The sequence below is a fragment of the Oratosquilla oratoria genome, chromosome 4, assembly GCF_046742065.1.
Source record: "Oratosquilla oratoria isolate Oo_2021 chromosome 4, ASM4674206v1, whole genome shotgun sequence".
Taxonomy (NCBI): Eukaryota; Metazoa; Arthropoda; class Malacostraca; order Stomatopoda; family Squillidae; genus Oratosquilla; species Oratosquilla oratoria.
In genome coordinates, this window is record NC_134780.1 from 56,293,730 (window position 1) to 56,316,712 (window position 22,983).

General features: G+C 41.6%; 1 protein-coding gene across 1 annotated transcript in view; it reads right to left on the reverse strand.

The window, feature by feature from the left end:
* Window positions 1-22,983, reverse strand: part of Afg3l2 (AFG3 like matrix AAA peptidase subunit 2) — a 56,458-nt gene that overhangs the window by 12,612 nt on the left and 20,863 nt on the right. The window contains exons 6-10 of the mRNA XM_076184201.1: window positions 22,162-22,300; window positions 12,173-12,291; window positions 10,981-11,102; window positions 7,043-7,196; window positions 5,538-5,765 (exon numbers count right to left, since the gene is read on the reverse strand). Coding sequence (XP_076040316.1) covers window positions 5,538-5,765; window positions 7,043-7,196; window positions 10,981-11,102; window positions 12,173-12,291; window positions 22,162-22,300 — 762 coding nt within the window. The remainder of the gene's footprint in view (window positions 1-5,537; window positions 5,766-7,042; window positions 7,197-10,980; window positions 11,103-12,172; window positions 12,292-22,161; window positions 22,301-22,983) is intronic.

Sequence of the window (22,983 nt, forward strand, 5' to 3'; positions counted from 1 at the left end):
ACCTCACCAACCAGTCCACCATCACAATGGAATTACCAACCCTTAAAATGCATGGAAGTCCTTGATGGAGAAGACTTATTAAATTGGGATAGAAGAAAAACAAATGGATATGAAACTCAAAAAGGACAGTTATTGAAGAGATCTGGAGAAAGAGAGAGAGAAAGAGAGAGAGAGAAAAGTCTACACAGTGGTGGATGTCTGGAACATATTGGTTGAAACAATAGTGAGTGCAAACACCATACATACATATACCAAGGTTTTATCCCCCTTACAAGGGAGGTAGCCGAAAAGGAAAAGGTATAAAATCATTTCCACCCATTTCATCCCTGAATACACTCCACACACTCCACCCTCCCTCATATCTCAGCACCTCTTGGATGACGGGTCATCCCTGCACCTTGTCCACTGCCCTGGGTCAGAAGCAGTGTCGCAAGACACAGCACATCCACAGCAAGGCCGCTTCATTAAATCGGCGATCCCCCCTCTCCGTCCCCCCATGCATAAAAGGAGAAGAGAGGGAGAAATCCCTTCGGGCTGCGTCAAATTTTGCTCACACATACTACCTCACCCTCCATCCCCCCGCCCATTCCACCTCATGCATCACAACATCATCCATATACAACCATTCTCCATTCACCCCTGTCTTCTGTCCTCTCCCGTCCTTCCTCAACAGACATTCCCCTCTTCCCCAAAGCCCCCTTCACCCCATCCATCCACCTCATCCTAGGACGTCCCCTCATGTTCACTCCCTCCACATCTGCCTTCCATACCTCTTTTACTAGTCTTTCTTCACTCATTCTTTCCATGTGTCCAAACCATCCTAATACTCTTTCATCAACCCTATCTCCCAACTCCCTTTCCACCCCCGTTCTTATCCTCACCTCCTCATTTCTCACTCTATCTAGCCTAGTAACCCCCATCATACTTCTCAGACACCTCATCTCAAACACATTCAAATTCCTTCTCTCTTCCTCTCTTATGTTCCAAGTTTCTACCCCATACAGTGCTGTTGGCACAATCACTCCTTCATACAGTCTCCTCTTAGCATCCATTCCCAAATGTCTATTCCTCATTACACTCTTCAAACCACCAAGGCATTTACTCGCTTCTCTCAATCTACATTCTACCTCCACCTTTTCCTGTCACATTTGCACCCAAGTATCTAAAACTATCCACTTCCTCCAGTCGCTCTCCCTTAATGCTCACTTCCAGTCTACTGCCACTTTCACCCCTTGTACATCTCATCACCTTACTTTTACCCACATTTATCTTTAGCTTTCTTCTATCACATACTCTCCCAAACTCTGCCACCAACTTCCTCAGTCCCTCCTCCGATCCTGCCACAAGTGCAGTGTCGTCTGCAAACAACAGTTGGATCAGGCTCACCTCCCACTTTTCTCCATTTTCTTTAACCATCTCCAATCCCTGACCCACTACCCTTGCATTTACCTCTCGCACTACCCCATCCATGTATAAGTTGAACAGCCAGGGCGACATAACACATCCTTGACGAAGTCCCACCTTTACCTCGAACCACTCACTTATTCATTTCTAATCCTGACACAAGCTCTACTACTCTCATAAAAACTCTTGACAGCTTCTAGAAGCTTTCCTTCTATCCCATATATCTGCATAACCTCCCATAGTGCCTTTCTGTCTACCCTATCGTAAGCCTTTTCCAGATCCATAAAAGCCCAAAAAACATCCTTCCCCTTTCCTATAGCTTTCTCACATATTTGTCTTACCACAAAGATCTGATCTACACAACCTCTACATCCGATCTACACAACCTCTACCCGTCCTAAATCCACACTGTTCCTCACCAATTACTCCCTCTGTTCCTCTCCTAATCCTCTCAATCAAGACCCTCCCATAAGCCTTCCCAACTACATTTAACAAGCTAATCCCTCTGAAACTACTACATTCACACTTGTCCCCTTTTCCCTTGTAAAGTGGAACTATACAGGCACTCTTCCAGTCCTCCGGCACTCTATCCTCTCTCCAGCAAACATCAAATAACCTCACCAGCCAGTCCACCATCACTGTACCTCCTTTTTTTAGACATTCTGCATAGCATCCATCCAGACCAGGTGCCTTACCTGCTTTCATCATCTTAACGACTGCCTTCACTTCATCCTTCCTTATTTCTCCTCCACTTTCCTCACTCTCATTTTCTTAGCATTTCCCAATGCAACTATCTTTCCCTTCCTATCCTGCTTCACATTTAGCAACTCCCTAAAATATTCTGCCCATCTTCCCCTTACTGCCCTCTCTTCCATTATCATCTCTCCATCTGCACCTTTTACCTTTTCTTCTCTACTTGATTTGCCTCTTCTTCCTCTCTTAATTTCTTTCCAAAACATCTTTTTATTACTTTCAAAATTTTCTGTCATACTCTTACCCCACTTCACATCTGCTCTCCTCTTTGCCTCCTTTACCTTTTGCTTTACTTCTCTTTTCTTTTCTTTGCACCTCTCATATGACTCCCTCGTCCTATTTTGTAACCAATCTGTGAAAGCTCGCTTCTTCTCTTCTACAACCTTCTTTGTTTCCTCATCCCACCATTCACTACCCTTCCTTCTATTTCCTCCTGTCCTTCTTGTTCCACACACCATCCTTGCACACTTTGTGACTCCCTCCTTGAACCATCCCCATTCCTCCTCCACACGTAGCTCTACTCTATTCTTCACTCCCTCCCACTCCCCCTTCAGCTTCTTCTTGTACTCCTTCTCCTTTTCCTTTTCATTTAAAGAGTTCACTCTAAGCACCTCCCTACCTTTTGTCCCTTTCCTCTTTCTCCATCTATCCTCCACTCTCAACTTACCTTCCACCAAAAAATGATCTGATATTCCCCCACCCTCTCCCCTTAGCACATGTACATCCTTAACTCTTCCTATCATAGTCCTATTTACCACTACATAATCCATCAACGCTCTATCTACCACCCTTCCATCCACCACCCTCTCCCATGTGTACTTATGCTTGACTTTCTTCTGAAACACTGTATTTGCTATCATCAACTCTCTTTCTAGACACATTTCCACCATCAACTCTCCACTACGATTCTTTCCTGGAACTCCACATTTCCCAACCACTCCATCAATTGGACCATTTCCTACCCTAGCATTAAGGTCTCCCAGTACTATTACGTTGACATTTCTCCCTAAATCCTCTATGCACTCATTTAAATCTATCCAAAAGGCCTCCCTTTCTTCTACACTCTTCTCACTGCCAGGCCCATATGCACTTACAAAGACCCACATCTCCTTTCCCAGTTTCACCTTCATCCACATTATCCTTGAGGAAACCTCCTTCCACTCCACTACACGTTTACCTATCTCTTCACTTACTAGAATAGCCACCCCTTCCCTCCCTCGCCCTCTCTTCACTCCTGATAACCTCCCACTTACACTCCCAAACTTACACTTACCCTTCCCTTTCAACTTAGTTTCACTCAAAGCCAACACATCCATCTTTCTTCTCACAAACATACTACCTATCTCTTCCCTTTTACTCTCATCTGTACCACATCCACGCACATTAAAAGACCCAAACCTTAGGGTGCCGGTCGGAAAACTCCCAGACCCTCTTATGCCTTTACTTTTTCGTTTAGGAATGTCCCCTGTGGGGCTACAAGGAGAAGGATGCCTAGTCCCACTCCCCGTCCCTTTCTTCTCGCCTCTTACAATCCAAGTGGAAATACTTGGTGGCAGTATTCTTTTCCCCCACCATATATGAATTTAAGAACAGACTAGATGTTGCGAGATACAAAGACAGGCCATTACGAGCATAGCTCCCCTTCCTGTAGAATACATACACAAATATATATATATACATACATATATATCTATATACATACATATACATGCACACACATGCACAGTTCAAACATTTTTATAAAACCTAAAACCTATCAACCATAGTTCACAACACATCCTACAAATACTCCATGAATGACTCTTAAACTCTGTACTCAATCTTACTCCCCTAGACATCAGCCCATCTAAGAAATCTCTCCCACAACAAACATGAACCACACTGGAAGAAAAATCTATACTTAACCTGAGCCAATTTGGATTTAGACAAGGAAGATCATGTACAACAAACCTAGTCTGCTTCTACTTGAGACTAATAGATATGATAGATGAGAGGGATGGATGGGCAGACTGTCCCTATCTAGATCTACAAAAGGCATTTGACAAAGTACCACACAAGAAATTAATAAGAAAATTAGAATCAATAGGTGGTGCTGCAGGTAATTTGTTAGAATGGATGGAAGATTTCCTGACTGGGAGAAAAATGAGGGTAGTAATTAGAGACAAATACTCTAAATGGGAAGAAATGATAAGTGGTGTTCCACAAGGATCAGTGCTGGCTCCAATCATGTTTGCCATATACATAAACGACATGGATGAAGGAGGTGAATGTTATATGAATTTCTTCGCAGATGACGCAAAAATATTAACGAAAGTAACAACAGAAGAGGACTGTGATTCATTGCAACCAGACCTGGACAAAATCTGGAAATGGACTCAAAAGTGGCAAGTAAACTTCAATATCAAGATGTGTAGCATAATGGAGTTTGGAAAAAGCAAAAACAAAATTTCAAAAAATTACAAAATTGGTGAAGAAGAAATAAAAAAAAAGTGCACTCGGAAAGTGACCCTGGAGTGATAATCAGCAAAGACATGACACCGGATAAACATATAAACAAAATAGTCTGTGAAACCTACAACCTATCAAGGTCAATGAAAGTGGCATTTACTTGGATGACATGCTTAAAAAAATATTAGTCATATTGATTAGACCAAAACTGGAATATGCAGTGACACTATGGACACCCAATACTAAAAAGAATATAAGGAAACTAGAAAGAATACAAAGAGCAACTACAAAGTTGGCACCAGCTCTTTCCAAATTAACATACGAACAAAGATTATCAAAATTAGAACTACCAACACTAGAGCAAAGAAGAGAAAGAGGTGATCTGCTGACTATATTTAGAATCATGAAAGGAATGGAAATCCTTGACAGAAAAGATTGACTAAAAAATGACAATGGAAAAACAAGAGGTCATGAAAAGAAACTCAAAAAAGATAACTATAGAAGAGATCGGAAAAAGAATAGCTTCCCACACAGAGTGCTGGATATATGTACTAACTTAGATAAAGAAACAGTGTGTGCAAATACTATTCAAGATTTTAAGAAAAAACTTGATGCTGAAAGATACAAAGACGGGTCACCACGAGCATAGCTCCCTTCCCGTATAATACAACTAGGTAAATACACTGGCATGACTGCATTCAAGCCATCAGCCAGCACTGAAAAATACCAACACAGAAGACACAACACCTCATCCTACTGTATATTGCCATACTCTTGACCTAACCAGACGACTACACAATATTTCTTCATCGAGTGACTTGTAGGCCAATCTAGTGACCACTGTTTGCTACTTTGGAGTTGTGGGTCACTAGCAAGAGACCTGGGGGCAATGGATTGAATGATAGATCACAGATGCAGAGTATTAAACTTACCTGTAAATCCAGGTGTTAGGGCTGCCATTTTTCTGGATAAATCCATCTTATCAAGAGTGGTCTTCAAGTTTTCTAAGTGCACTTTAAAAATAGAAGCCCTTCCTTTGATATCAGGTGGAGGTACAAAAATTTGACGATCAAATCTTCCAGGCCTTAGAAGAGCTTTGTCAAGAATGTCCACACGGTTGGTTGCGGCTAATACTACCACATTTGAAGTAGTGTTGAACCCTGAAATGCATGCATTCTTTTCATATAACTTAAACCAATGATACATTTAAGTTTGGTAAATTATTCTACAAGGTTGAAATATCTAGTAACATGCATCATGTGGGATTACAATTTATCTTTAGTTTCTAGAAACAAAATGTATTAAACTTTATAATGTGCATATTGGTCAAATCTATGTTAGAAGAAGGAAAAAAATAATAACAACAATAACAGAAGTAGAAAAAGAACAATTTACAACATGAACCACATTATACATCCACACAAAAAAACACTCGCACTCAATCATGAAATAAGCTTTTCAATACAAACACACACACACAGCTAGGTATGATGCATTGGAGAGTATGAGACAGGACCCAATGGAGTATAACTTTTGAAAAATACTAACAAGAGGAAAACTGGCACATGCAATACCTGCAAAGTTAATGAGCTGCCAAACTAAATCTATCTATATATCAAAGGCTTCTTCCCCTTATAAGAGAGGTAGCCATTTCAAAGGAATACACCCACTTCCCACCCATTTCCCTCTTATCTTAGCTCCTTTGTGGATGAAGGGTCATCCCAGTCTCCAGGTTGGAAGGAATGTAGCTCAACACAGCACATCCATTACAGGGCTGCTTCACTTACACAGTGAGCCCCCATTTCCATCCCCTCATATAGAAAATAATGATGAGGAGAAATCCCTTATGACTGCATCAAAGCATCATCTGTACACAACCTAGCATTCTCCCTTCCTCACTCAAAAGACATTCCCTTTTTGATCAAAGCCCTTTTCACCCCATCCATCCATCTAATCCTCAGTCATCCACTCAAGTTCACTCAATCCACCTCTGTTTACCACACCTCTTTTGCTAATCTTTCTTCACTCATACTTACCATGTGTCCAAACCATCTCAATCTTTCATCAGCCCTACCTGCCAGTTTCCTTTCCACCCCCATTCTCCTCCTCTTTTCTCACTTTATCCAACCTTGTAACCCCTACCATACTTCTCAGACACTTCATCTTAACACATTTAAACTTCTCCTTTCTACTTTTGTTAAATTCCAAGTTTCCACTCCTTCCAGTGTCGTAGACACAATCATCCCTTCATACAGTCTTCTCTATGCATCCCAAATGTCTATTTCTTATGATATTTTTCAATCCACCAAGACATTTACTTGGTTCTCTCAATCTTCAGTTTATCTCTACCACACTCCTCCAGAAGTCAAGGCAAAACTATATAACACACAAAACTAAGATGTCAGTTTGTAAACACATCATAGAACTTTAAACTAACCATCCATCTCAACCAAAAGCTGATTAAGAGTATTTTCTTGCTCCGAATGACCGCCAAAACTTCGCCCACCTCTCTTCCTTCCCACAGCATCAATTTCATCCATAAACAATATACAGGGGGCATTTTTTCGAGCTGTGGCAAACATATCACGGACCTGAAAAAAAAAAATTAAATATGTTACCTGTAACAATGTAATTATGATTTTCATACATACATATACCTTACAAGGGAGGTAGCCAAAGTCAAAAGGTATAATTTCACTCCCACCCATTCCACCCCTCCCTCAAATTGATTCTCAGCACCTATCACCAACACAGAACACAACAAGTCACAAGTCACACAAAACAGGGTACTACAATCACTAGCTGACACAGAGAGAACACCTAGGGATTACCTATATCAGGAGACCAGAGTTTTGTGTATCTACCGACATCTCAACATTCATGGCTAACGGTATGTAGCATCTCCCAAACAGAACCCACAGTATTCATCACAATATATCTATCTATCCATATACCAAGGATTTCTTCCCCAGAGGCAGATGGATGAACACATTGCGGATATCTGTCCAGGATATAACACTTCACCATATACTATTCAACATATTATGGAAGCACTGTACACAATTACACACCAACAATGCAACACATACTCTATAAGAGGTTTATAGGAAAATCCTGTTCGAACCACATTCCTCAGGAAGATGGGACTGCGTGGCCAGAGAGTCTAGGGAATGTCATCATCAGCCTTATAAGGAAGGTAGCCAAGTCACAGGCATGCACCAACTCCCACCCATTCCACTCCTATTCACCACCCATTTCCCTCTTATCTTAGCTCCTCATGGATGAAGGGTCACCTCTGTCTCCTGCCCACTGCCTGGGTCAGAGGCAATGCAGCAAAACAAAACACAACCATAGCCAGGCTGATTCTTTTACACAGTGACCCCACCCTCATGCAGAAAATGGAGAAGATGGGTTGAAATCCCTTAAGGCTGCACAAGAACATAATTCATATACAACATATACATGCATCAAACAGACCCCAGAACACTACTACAAAATAATAGAGAACACTCTCACCATACCACCCAATCACATAGTGGAAATCATTTAGCAAAAAAACAAAGGCATAAAATCCACTCCCACTCATTCCATACCCACATACTCCACTCCCATGCACCCCCTTCCCTCCCATCTTGGCTCATCCTGGATGATGGGTGATCCCTGCATCTTGCCCAATGCCCTGGGTCAGAAGCAGTGTCACAAGACAGCACATTCACAACAAGGCTGCTTCATTAAATCAGCAACCCCCCCCCCTCTCTGTCCTCTCATGTAGAAATGGAGAAGATGGGGAGAAATCCCTTCAGGCTGCATAATTTATTTTTCACCCATACTCTCTCAACCCCCATCCCCCACCCACTCACCCTCAAGCACCACAGCATCATTCATACACAACCATTCTCCATTCACCCATATATTCTGTCTTCTCCCATCCTTCATCAACAGACATTCCTTTCTTTCCCAATGCCATTTTTACCCCATCCATCCATCTCATCCTTGGTCACCCCCTGAAGTTCACTCCTTCTACCTCTGCCTTCCACACCTCTTTTACTAATTTTTCTTCATTCATTTTTTCCATGTGTCCAAACCATCCTAATACTTTTTCATCAACCCTATCTCCCAACTCCCTTTCCACTCCCATTCTCTTCCTCACCTCCTCGTTTCTCACTCTATATAGCCTAGTAACCCCTATCATACTTCTCAGGCACCTCATCTCAAACACATTCAAACTTCTCCTCTCTTATGTTCCATGTTTCTGCCACATACAGTGCTGGCAGCACAATCACTCCTTCATGCAATCTCCTCTTATCATCCATTCTCAAATGTCTATTTCTCATTACACTTTTCAATGCCCCCAAGGCATTTACTTGCTTCTCTCAATCTACATTCTACCTCCACCTCCACTCCCTTTCCTGCCACATTTGCACCCAAGTATCTAAAACTATCTAATTCCTCCAGTATTGAATGTAAAACAGCATATTCAGTCATCATGGATACTAAATGTAAAAGAGCATATTCAGTCATCATGGGATATCAAGGCTTGTATAAAAATAAGAAAGTATTTACAAAATGGGGTACTAGTCATGACATGGGTCAACAGCTATAGTTTTTTATTTTGTATGAGAAATCTTTGAATAATGTGTAAGCATGAGATGTCAAGAGACTGCACATAATAAAAGTAAATCATCATGTGCCATCTTAGCTCCTTGTGGATGATGGGTCATCCTTATATCCTACCCACTGCCCTGGATCAGAAACAATGCAGCAAAACACAGTACATGAGTAAGCATGAGATGTCAAGAGACTGCACATAATAAAAGTAAATCATCATGTGCCATCTTAGCTCCTTGTGGATGATGGGTCATCCTTATATCCTACCCATCTTAGCTCCTTGTGGATGATGGGTCATCCTTATATCCTACCCACTGCCCTGGATCAGAAACAATGCAGCAAAACACAGTACATGAGTACAAAAATGAGAGAAGAAAGGTTAATAAAAGAGGTGTGGAAGGCGAAGGTGGAAGGAGTGAATATGAGGGGGCGTCCTAGGATGAGATGGATGGATGGGGTGAAAGGGGCTTTACAAAAGAGAGGAATGTCTGTGGAGGAAGGACGGGAGAGGACAGAAGATAGGGGTGAATGGAGAAGGGTTGTGTATAGATGAGACTGTGATGCATGAGGGGGAGTGGGTGGGGGATGGGGGGTGAGGAAGTATGTATGGAAAAAATTTTGACGCAGCCCGAAGGGATTTCTCCCCATCTTCTCCTTTTCTGCATGAGGGGATGGAGAGGGGGGGGTCGCCGAATTTATGAAGCGGCCTTGCCGTGGATGTGCTGTCTTGCAACACTGCTTCTGACCCAGGGCAGTGGACAGGATGCAGGGATGACCCGTCATCCAGGAGGTGCCAAGATAGGAGGGAGGAAGGAGGGTGGAGGGGAGTGGAATATATGGGAAATGAAATGGGTGTGAGTGATTTCTATGCCTTTTCCTTTTTGGCTACCCCCCGTGTAAGGGGGAAAAAGCCTTTGGTATATGTATGTATGTATGGAAGGCAGAGGTGGAGGGAGTGAACAAGAGGGGGCAACAAAGAATGAGATGGATGGATGGGGTAAAAGGGGCATTGGGAAAGAGGGGGATGTCTGTTGAGGAAGGAAAGGAGAAGACAGAAGATAGGAGTGAGTGGAAAATGGTTGTGTATGGATGATGCTGTGATGCATGGGAGTATGTGTGAACAATACTTTGATGCAGCCCGAAGGAATTTCTCCTCATCTTCTCTTTTTCTGCATGAGGGGATGGAGAGGGGGGAGGTTTGCCAATTAAATGAAGTGGCCCTGCTGTGAATGTGCTGCATCCTGCTACACTGCTTCTGACCCAGGGCAGTGGGCAAGATGCAGGGATGACCTGTCATCCAGGAGGAGCCAAGAAAAGATGGGAGTGAAGGGTGATGAATGGGAGTGGAGTATGTGGATACGAAATGGGTGGGAATGGATTTATGGTTTTGTCTTTGGCTACCTCCTTTGTATGGGGAGAAAAAGCTCTTGTATGTATTTTCTATATTATAGAAAAATACCTATGGCACACTGTGAGTCACAAAATTTTGTTTGTCACTACCCAAATCTAAAACTGCCAAAACAAAATGGGTCTAGTTCTAAATGCCCCACAAAAGAACAATACTCATGATATGATATTTCAATGTCCAACATTCATAAAATACAGCCAACAATCCAATATTTCTTTTATGAGTATAATTAAGAAACCTGAGGGCTGTTGTTGAATACCTTGAGCTTGTGGGTCCAATACACAAGAGACCAGATACAATAAGGATTGACTGAATGATTGCTTCAAGAGATAATGTCATAAGGGAAAACAAACTCTTACCCTTGAAGGACCAACACCAACAAACATCTCCAGAAATTCTGACCCTGACACATATATGAAGGGGACATTTGCTTCTCCTGCGGTGGCTTTGGCCAACAGAGTTTTACCTGTGCCTGGTGGGCCTGTAAGAATAAAAAGCACACATGATATAACATCCAAAATCACAATGTATAACAGTTCTTTATATTGATATACAGTAGCCCTTAATTTCTGTGGGATTGTTACTTGCAATTTCAAATAGAATGAAAGTCACACGTAAGCAATTCAGTTATTTGAAGTGTTGAGTTGTTCCTCTTATTATCCAGTAATTCATATGATCACGTGCTTAAAAAGTTGGTCTTGGTTTAATGTCTAATTGTCTATGGGAATGTGGTCTAGGCTTCATGTCCTGCAGATGAATGCTTGAGAGAATCATCTCCCAACTACTCATCTACAAAACCCATCAACATCCACCTCCATTTAGATGTGCAACTCTAAAGGGTTGACATTCATCCTTTAGTCTGGATCCAAAATATCTACGAAGTTCAACTGTATTTCCTGTTATTTCACTTAAGGAGAGTTGACAATCTACAACTGCTCTCCTGCTCCTACTACTACAACAACAAACTGGTGACATAAAAATGGTCAAACACTAATATAATACAATCATTAATCCAGCATTTCTTCACAGAGAGTACAAGTACTATGACCAGCTGCTATGGGGATGAGTTTCCAGTTTTCCAATTGATTAAACTGGAATCAACAATTATTATCACCATTATCAATGAAGAATGATGTTACTTTTGTGCTACATATGTCCCACCTTTATGCTGTTCCCTTGAAACTGTTCACAGTCTTCAGGCTGTGCCCATGATCTCCCTCTATCAACTGTGACTGCATTTTCTAAACCTAAATACACAAAGAGAATTGAGAACCAGCAGCTGTTCTTCTTTTATTACTTTCAGTTGGTGACAGAGAAACAAATTTTCTTCCCAGAGATCTATGGGAGGACCTAAGGATCTTTGTCAGCTGTTGTGGGGCTGTGGATTTCCACTCAACAAAATATCGAGGCAATGATTATTATACCCAGTGACTGACAATTCTATTTAGTTTAAGGAATACAACTTTAGGAAAGGGAAACCCAACCATATTTCATACATTTCTGCAGGAATCTGTGAGGAAAAAAAAAAAAAAAATCTTTTGATCTTCCTACCTGTAAGTATTGCTCCCTTAGGTATCTTAGCTCCCAAGTCAGTGTATTGTTGAGGATTCTTCAGAAAGTTGACAAATTCCATAATTTCAATTTTGGCTTCTTCACAACCAGCAACATCCCTGATTGAAAAAAAATCATCATTTAGTATTATGTTATCATGCACTTTGTTTCCTTATCCGCTTACAACTGAAATATGCTGTTGTGATAATCACAATCCCGGTGTACCAGTCTAAAAGTCCCCCTGCTCATTTCTCCCCCTGGGAGCAAAGTATCCTAGGATATTTCTTCCCCCCAGCAAAGTATCCTAGGATATTTCCTCCCCCGGGCAAAGTATCCTAGGATAGTTTCTCCGAGGGGGAGTAAATATCCTAGGATAATTATCCCCACTCCAGCCTAAACTGCCCCCCTACTCCATCTCTATAAACTTCACAAGCAGCAGTTGGTTAGGTTAGGTTAGGTTAGGTTAGGTTAGTGTTAGGTTATGTTACGTTATGTACTGCTGCGACAAGACATATATGTAATGCTGAGAAGCATTGGAGTATGTACTGCTGAGAACCATTACAGTGTGTACTGCTGAGACAAGAAATAGATGTACTGCTGAGAACCATTAGAATATGTACTACTGAGACAAGACATAGATGTACTGCTGACAACCATTCGAGTATGTAATGCTGACAGAAGACGTAGATGTACTGCTGAGACATGGCACCTTATGTGTTAAAATAATGACCATGGCACCTTATGTGTTAAAATAAATCAATACAAACTATTGTGTGTATCTTATATCCTTGATTTTCTTAGGGGGGATATTCTAGACTGAAGGGGGAAGAAATGGACCAGTCTGTATTCTCCCGGGGGCAAAATATCCTAGCCTAATTCTTCTCGGGGGGAACTCTGGGCAGGGGGACAATGTGGGCTGTGACACCGGCATAAGAAATTCTGGTGAAATAAGATATCTTAATTATACAATAACCACTATTCTATAAGACTTATGCTGTTCATATACAAGACTCTTTATCAAACACACCCCAATTTGTTAATTTTATTGTATTTCATACACAAGTTCCACTCCCATTTCCATGGAGAATGTGGGTGGGTGAGATGCTGTTGTATAGAATAGAACTGAGAGTGCTGAGATAGTCTGGGTATATAGGAAAACTAGCAAAGAAAGTGAAGAGAGTAGATATGAATGGAGTGACTTTGAAAGGAAGAGCTAGAATGGGATGGATGCATGGGGTGAGGAGGACTTTGGATACATATAGAACATCAGTCAGGCAGGATAGGGAGAGTATAAAGATAAAAATCAATGGAAAATTTACAATATACATACATACATATACCAAAGGCTTTTTCCCCCTTACAAGGGAGGTAGCCAAAAAACAAAGGCATAAAAACCACTCCCACCCATTTCATCCCCAACATATTTCACTCCCATCCACCCTCTTCCTTCCCATTTATCTTGGCACCTCCTGGATGATGGGTCATCCCTGCATCTTGCTTCACTGCCCTGGGTCAGAAGCAGTGTCATAAGACACAGCACATTCACAGCAAAGGCCGCTTCATTAAATCAGCGACCTCTGCCCTCTCCGTCCCCTCATGCAGAAATGAAGATGGGAAGAAATCCCTTCAGGCTGCGTCAATTTGTTCCTCACACATACTCCCTCACCCCCCATCCCCCACCCACTTACCCTTATGCATCACAGCATTATCAAAATACAACCATTTTCCATTCACCCGTCTTCTGTCCTCTCCCATCCTTCCTCAACAGACATTCCCCTCTTTCCCAATGCCCCTTTTACCCCACCTATCCATCTCATCCTAGGTCATCCCCCTCATGTTCACTCCTTCCATCTCTGCCTTCCACACTTCTTTTACTCGTCTTTTTTCACTCATTCTTTCCATGTGTCCAAACCATCCCAATACTCTTTCATTAACCCTATCTCCCAACTCCCTTTCCACCCCCATTCTCCTCCTAACTTCCTTATCTCTCACACTATCCAGCCTAGTAAACACTATCATACTTCTCAGGCACCTCATCTCAAACACATTCAAACTCTTCCTCTCTTAGGTTCCATGTTTCTGCCCTGTACAGTGCTTTTGGCACAATCATTCCATACAATCTCCTCCCAGCATCCATTCCTAAATGTCTATTTCTCAGTACACTTTTTAATACACCAAGGCATTTACTCACTTCTCTCAATCTACATTCTAACTCCACTTCCACTCCTCCCTTTCCCACCACATTCACACCCAAGTATCTAAAACTATCCACTTCTTCCAGTCTTTCTACCTTAATACTCACTTACAGTCTGCTGCCACTTTCTTCCCTTGTACTTCTCCTTACTTTTACCCACATTTACCTTCAACTTCCTTCTTTCACACACCTTCCCAAACTCTGTCACCAATTTCCTCAATCTCTCCTCTGATCCTGCTACAAGTGCAATCTCTTCAGCAAACAACAAGCGGCTTATCTCCCAATTTTCTCCATTTTCTTTGACCATCTACAATCTCTAACCCACTACCCTTGTATTTACCTCACACCACCCCATCCATGTATAAATTGAACAGCCAAGGCAACATAACACATCCCTGATAAAGTCCCACCTTTTCCTCAAACCACTCACTCTCTCCATTTCTATTACCAACACAAGCTCTATTACTCTCGTAAAAACTCTTTACTGTTCTTAAATGCTTTCCTTTTATCTGATAGATCTGCAATACCTCCCACAGTGCCTTCCTGCCTACCCTGTCATAAACCTTTTTCAAATCCATGAAAGACCAAAAAACATCTTTACCTTTTCCTAAAGCTTACTCATATATCTATCTTACCACAAAAATCTGATTTATGCAACCCCTACCTGTCCTAAATCCACATTGTTCCTCACCAATTACTCCCTCTCTTCCTTTCCTAATCCTCTCAATCAAGACTCTCTCATAAGCCTTCCCAACTACACTTAACAAACTGATCCCTCTGAAAATACTACACTCACACTTGTCCCCCTTTCCCTTGTAAAGTGGAACTATACAGGCATTCCTCCAGTACTCCGGCACTCTACCCTCTCTGAAACAAAAGCATTAAATAACCTCACCAGCCAGTCCACTGCAACTACCTTTCCCTCCCTATCTTCCTTTACATTTAGCAACTCCCTAAAATACTCTGCCCATCTTCCTGTTACAGCCTTCTCTTCCATTATCATCTCTCCATCTGCACCTTTTACCTTTTCTTCTCTACTTGATTCACCTCCTCTTCCTCTCTTAATTTCTTTCCGAAACATCTTTGTATTACTTTCAAAATTTTCTGTCATACTCTTACCCCATTTCACATCTGATTTCTTTGCCTCCTTTATCTAATACTTTACCTCTCTTCTCTTTTCTTTGTACCTCTCATATGATTCTCTCATCTTATTTTGTAACCAATCTGTGAAAGCTCGCTTCTTTTCTACAACATTTTTTGCTTCCTCATCCCACCACTCACTACCCTTCCCTCTATTTCCTCCTGTCCTCCTTGTTCCACACACCATCTTTGTACACCTTGTGACTCCCTCCTTGAATCATCCCCATTCCTCCTCCACTCTTAGTTCTACTCTATCCTTCACTCCCTCCCAGTCCTCTCTCAGCTTCTTGTACTCCTTTTCTTTCTCATTAATCAGTTCACTCTAAGCACCTCCCTACCTTCTACCCTTTTCCTCTTTCTCCATCTATCCTCCACTCTCAACTTCCCTTCCACCAAAAAATTATCTGACATTCTTCCCTTAGAACATGTACATCCTTAACTCTTTCTACTATACTCCTGGTTACCACTACATAGTCCATTAACACTATGTCTACCACTCTTCTATCCACCACCTTCTCCCATGTGTACTTATGCTTGACTTTCTTCCTAAACACTGTATTTGCTATCACCAACTCTCTAGACACATCACCATCAACTCTCCACTGCGATTTTCTCCTGGAGCTCCATACTTCCCAATCACTCTGTCTATTGGTCCATTTCCTACCCTAGCATTAAGGTCTCCCAATACCACTACACTGACATTTCTCCCTAATCCCTCTATGCACTCATTTAAATCCATCCAAAAAGCCTCCCTTTCCTCTACACTCTTCTCACTACCAGACCCATATATGAAAAAGTGAACCAACGAAGAGATGTTTGGACGTAAGCAGAGTTGAATCACTGCTGGGGGTTATACCAAAGAAATCTTGTATGACTGAAACCCTGAAATCTACTCAAAGGTTGGATATTAATGCATTTCCAGGGTTTAAAAAAGAATGTGGAATATTAGGTAGAGGTTTAGAATTGGAAAGAGAATCTAGGTATAAAAATGTCCAAAGAAATCAGGATATTGCTGAATTGATAGAGGAACTAATGGATCTGAAAGCTGAATACAGGGCAATGTACACAGAGATGAATCAAATAAAAAGAGCTAATGATGAAAATAACAAGCAGCTTAATGATCTAAAAAAAAAAAAAAAAAGATTAAACATGGTCAGAAGTGAAAATGAAAGAATGAAAAATGAAGATAAAAACAAAAATGAGGTTTTGAAAAAAGTGAAAGAACAAATACAAGTGGTGACTGAAAAAGTTGGAGAAACTATTAGAGACAAATCTCTAAGAAATAAAAAATCAATAGAAAGTGGAACAAGAAGAGAAAAAAAAAAAAATAAAATAAATAAATAAAGAAAGAAAGAGTACAGCAACAGGTGGAGGTAAATGCTAAAGAAAAGGTAATTAAAGTACATACATATACCAAAGGCTTTTTCCCCCTTACAAGGGAGGTAGCCAAAAAACAAAGGCATAAAAACCATTCCCACCCATTCCATCCCCAATACACTCCACTCCCCTCCACCCTCCCTCTTATCTTGGCACCTCCTGGATGATGGGTCATCCCTGTATCTTGTCCACTGCCCTGGGTCAGAAGCAGTGTCACAAGACACAGCACATCCACAGCAAGGCCGCTTCATTAAATCAGTGACCCCCCTCTCCATTCCTCTCATGCAGAAAAGGAGAAGACTGAGAGAAATCCCTACAGGCTGTGTCAAAAATTTTCACACACATACTACCTCACCCCCATCCCCAACCCATTCCACCTCATGCATCACAACATCATCCATATACAACCATTTTCCAATTCATCCCTGTCTTCAGTCCTCTCCCGTCCTTCCTCAACAGACATTCCCATCTTCCCCAAAGCCCCTTTCATCCCATCCATCCATCTCATTCTAGGTCGCCCCCTCATGTTCACTCCCTCCACATCTGACTTCCATACCTCTTTTACTAGTCTTTTTTCACTCATTCTTTCCATGCGTCCAAACCATCCCAATACTCTTTCATCCACCCTATATCCCAACTCCCTTACCATCCCCGTTCTCCTCCTCACCTCCTCATTTCTCACTCTATCTAGCCTAGTAACCCCTACCATACTTCTGACACTTCATCTCAAACACATTCAAACTCCTCTCTTATATTCCATGTTTCTGCCCCATACAGTGCTGTTGGCACAATTGTTCCTTCATACAGTCTCCTCTTAGCATCCACTCCTAAGTGTCTATTCTCATTACACTTTTTAATCCACCAAGGCATTTACTTGCTTCTCTCAATCTACATTCTACCTCCACCTCCACTCCTCTCTTTCCTGCCACATTTGCACTCAAGTATCTAAAACTATCTAATTCCTCCAGTCGCTCTCCCTTAATGCTCACATCCAGTCTGCTGCCACTTTCACCCCTTGTGCATCTCATCACCTTACTTTAACCCACATTTACCTTTAACTTTCTTCTTTCACATACTCTCCCAAACTCTGTCACCAACTTCCTCAATCCCTCCTCTGATCCTGCTACAAGTGCAATGTCGTCCCGCAAACAACAGCTGGCTCACCTCCCACTTTTCTCCATTTTCTTTAATCATCTACAATCCCTGACCCACCACCCTTGCATGTACCTCTCGCACTACCCCATCTGTGTACTAGTTGAACAGCCAGGGCGACATAACACATCCCTGACGAAGTCCCACCTTTACCTCGAACCACTCACTCTCTCCATTTCTAATCCTGACACATGCTCTACTACTCTCGAAAAACTCCTGACAGCTCCTAAAATCTTTCCTCCTATCCCATATATCTACAAAACCTCCCAGAGTGCTTTCCTGTCTACTTAATCAAAAGCCTTTTCCAGATCCATAAAAGCCCAAAAAACATCCTTACCTTTTCCTATAGCTTTCTCACATATCTGTCTTACCACAAAAATCTAATCTCCGCAACCTCTACCTGTCCTAAATCCATACTGTTCCTCACCAATTACTCCCTCTGTTCCTCTCCTAATCCTCTCAATCAAGATCCTCCTATAAGCCTTCCCAATTACGCTTAACAAGCTAATCCCTCTGAAACTACAGTACTACACTCACACTTGTCCCCTTTTCTTTGTAGAGTGGAACTATACAGGCACTCCTCCAGTCCTCCGGCACTCTACCCTCTCTTCAACAAACATTAAATAACCTCACCAGCCAGTCCACCATCACTGTACCTCCTTTTTTCAGACATTCTGCATGGCATCCATCCAGACCAGGTGCTTTACCTGCTCTCATCATCTTAACAACTGCCTTCACTTCATCCTTCCTTATTTCTCCTCTATTTTCCTCACTCATCACAGTCATTTTCTTAGCACTTCCCTCTGCAACTATCTTTCCCTCCCTATCCTCTTTCACATTTAGCAACTCCCTAAAATACTCTGCCCATCTTCTCTTCCATGATCATCTCTCCATCTGCACCTTTTACCTTTTCTTCACTACTTGATTTGCCTCCTCTTCCTCTCTTAATTTCTTTCCAAAACATCTTTTTATTACTTTCAAAATTTTCTGTCACACTCTTACCCCATTTCACATCTGCTCTCCTATTTGGGTTAGATACAGTGGATAAGAAAAAGTGCCTATCTACCCTTTTACTCTCATTTGTACCACATCGACGGACAGTAAAAGATCCAAACCTTAAGGTACTGGTTGGAAAACTCCTAGACCCTTTTATGCCTTTACCTTTTTTAGGAATGTCCCCTTTGGGGCTACAGGGAGAAGGATGCCTAGTCATATCTGTCCTGTTTTTTGATGCCTCGTACAACTCAATAACAAACTTAATAACATGCAGCTTGATTATAATTTCAAATTTATCAGTTATGGTATGTGAGAAAGCTATAGGAAAAGGTAAGGATGTTTTTTGGGCTTTTATGGATCTGGAAAAAGCTTATGACAGGGTAGACAGGAAGGCACTGTAGGAGGTACTGCAGATATATGGGATAGGAGGAAAGCTGTTAAGAGCAGTCAAGAGTTTTTATGAGAGTAGTAGAGCTTGCGTTAGGATTAGAAATGGAGAGAGTGAATGGTTTGAGGTAAAGTTGGGACTTCGTCAGCGGTGTGTTATGTCGCCCTGGCTGTTCAATCTTTACATGGATGGGGTGGTGCGAGAGGTGAATGCAAGGGTAGTGGGTCAAGGGTTGGAGATGATTAAAGAAAATGGAGAAAAGTGGGAGGTGATCCAGTTGTTGTTTGCTGACGACACTGTGCTTGTAGCAGGATCAGAGGAGGGATTGAGGAAGTTAGTGACAGAGTTTGAGGTGTGTGAAAGAAGGAAGCTGAAGATAAATGTGGGCAAAAGTAAGGTGATGAGATGTACAAGGGGAGAGAGTGACAGTTGGCTGGAAGTAAGCATTAAGGGTGAGAAACTGGAGGAAGTGGTTAGTTTCAGATACTTGGGTGCGAATGTGACAGGAAAGGGAGGAGTGGGGGTGGAGGTAGAATGTAGATTGAGAGAAGTGAGTAAATGCCTTGGTGGATTAAAAAGTGTAATGAGAAATAGACATCTGGGAATGGATGCTAAGAGGAGGTTGTTTGAAGGAGTGATTGTGCCAACAGCATTGTATGGGGCAGAAACATGAAACATGATAGAGGAAGAGATGAGTTTGAATGTGTTTGAGATTAAATGTCTGAGAAGTATGATAGGGGTTACTAGGCTAGATAGTGAGAAATGAGGAGGTGAGGAGGAGAACAGGGGGTGGAAAAGGAGCTGGGAGATAGGGTTGATGAAAGAGTATCAGGATGGTTTGGACACATGGAAAGAATGAGTGAAGAAAGATTAGTAAAAGAAGTGTGGAAGGTGGAGGTGGAAGGAGTGAATATGAGAGGGCGTCCTAGGATGAGATGGATGGATGGGGTGAAAGGGGCTTTACAAAAGAGAGGAATGTCTGTAGAGGAAGGACAGGAGAGGATAGTAGGGGTAAATGGTGAAGGGTTGTGTATAGATGAGGCTGTGATGCATGAGGGGGAGTGGGTGGGGGATTGGGGGTGAGGAAGGATGTATGAAAAAAAAAAGGGATTTCTCCCCGTCTTCTCCTTTCCTGCATAAGGGGACGGAGAGGGGGAGGGGGGGTCGCCGAATTTATGAAGCGACCTTGCTGTGGATCTGCTGTGTCTTGCAACATTGCTTCTGACCCAGGGCAGTGGACAGGATGCAGGGATGACCCATCATCCACGAGGTGCCAAGATAGGAGGGAGGGAGGAGGGTGGAGGGGAGTGGAATGTATGGGAAATGAAATGGGTGGGAGTGATTTCTATGCCTTTTTCTTTTTGGCTATCCCCCGTGTAAAGGGGGAAAAAGCCTTTGGTATATGTATGTATGTATATGATATAGTGTCACTATTTACAAAAGTTCCAATTATTGATCTCACAGAATTTCTTAAAATTGAACTAGACAAACATGTACTGCCACTCCCGACCCATAGCATTATTCAATTAATCGAACTTTGCATTAAAGATTGCAAATTTCAATTTCATGATAAGTACTATGCCCAAACTTTCAGCATGAGCATGGGAAATTGTCTTTCTCCCATACTCAGCAACTTATATATGGAATTCTTTTAGAGCAAGATTTTAAGTAAAATAACTCCACCAGGAATAATTTGGCTACATTATGTCGATGACATTCTTTGTCTATGGCCTGATCATTTAGATGAGTCACAATTCCTCAAAGAAATTAATAACCTAGTCAAGTCTATCAAATTCACTGTTGAAGTAGAAAATGATGGTGTGCTACCCTTTTTAGATGGTAACATTCATTGTAAAGAAAGAAACCTTACATTTACTGTATATAGAAAACCAACTAATGTAAACTCATACATTCATTACTATTCTTCCCACCCTGATAATGTAAAAAGATCAAGTTTTCTCATCAATGTTCCTTAGAGCTATATGGGTCTGCAGTTAGTACATTGATGAGGAAATAAGAAATGTTACAATTTTGCAAGGAAAACTTATTACAACTCTCAGCCTAACAAACCCAAGGACCATAATAACCTAGTAGTTTTACCTTACCAAGAAAACTTAACTATTGTTCCCAAATTACTCAAGAATTCTAATATCAACGTAGCCTTCAGAAACAATAACACGATCAAACAATATCTAATTAATAATTCTAAAAACTGCCAAAAAGGCTGTGTTTACAAAATTCCTTGCAAAATATGTGATGAATTCTATATCAGCCAAATGGCAAAGATCTTTCTGTTAGGATAAAACAACACAAGAAATGTGTCATAGACGGGAATGAGTCAAGTGCCATTTTTAAACATTTAAGCACTTTTAATCACCCTATCAACTGGGAAAACACTAGAGTAATTACTTTCAACAATAATATTGTCAAAAGAAATTTAATTGAAAGTTGTCTGATTACATTTACAAATGTTAGCAACTTCAACCTCAAATTATGCTATATGTGTGACTCACGCCTGGACAATTTGTCCACCATCTCTCTTAGTGTAGTTCCTTAGCTCTTGTCATATTATATTATGTTTGGCTGTACCCTCTTTCTTTGTAATTTACACTGAAGATGTAATATATGAAAGCGCTGTGCTCCATTTGTTTATTTTCTAAATTGGTTACCTTGCATATATATATAAATACAGCTAACAAAAAACAAAGGAGGGTGGAGGATAGCCCACCATAATCAGCTTACTTGAACTTAACTCCAATGTCTGAGGGATTAACCATTTTTGCTGTAGACTCCATGACACCTCCAAAGAGACCTCCACCCCTTCGGCCACCTGCTCCTCCCATCATCTGGGCTGATCTCCTCATCATGTATATTAGGAAGCCTGGAATATAAACAAGATCTGTCATTTAAAACATCAAGTACATTGGGAGGTGTGCACACTGTCTAACATCCCATTCCTCTGGGCTCAATAATGGGTACCTGCTAGTGGTAGTCCAATGAGATGGATACAAGCAGAAATAATTTCCTTGCCACCCACCTTTAAACTCATACATTCTCACCTCTAGATAGAAGTTGGCACTCATTCTCCAGACTGAGCCGAACATGTCTATTAATCTATACTATTTCACATCCAGGTTTCCACATACAAGCTAACGATTAGCAAATGCTCCCTTCTTTCTCCTCCTCCTCCTAGCCAGTGACAATGAAACAGACCCACATTAATACAAGGTACCCACTCACACTCTTTCCACTAATCCAATACTGCTTCCCTCTTATTTTAGCTCTGCAGCTGGATCAAGGGTCATACCTGTCTCCTGCTGAATGCCCAGGTAAGAAGCAATGCAACAATAAATAGTACATCCACAGCAGGGCTGCTTCACTTACACAGCAACCCTCCCTCTTTGTCCCCTCTAGCAGAAAAATAGAGAATAAGGGGAGAAATCCCTTTGGGCTGTCAAATCATCATCCATACACAACTACCTTCCACTCACATATATCTCCTGTCTACTCCCTTCCCTGTTCAATGGATATTCCCTCTTGCTCAAAGCCCCTTTCACCCCATCC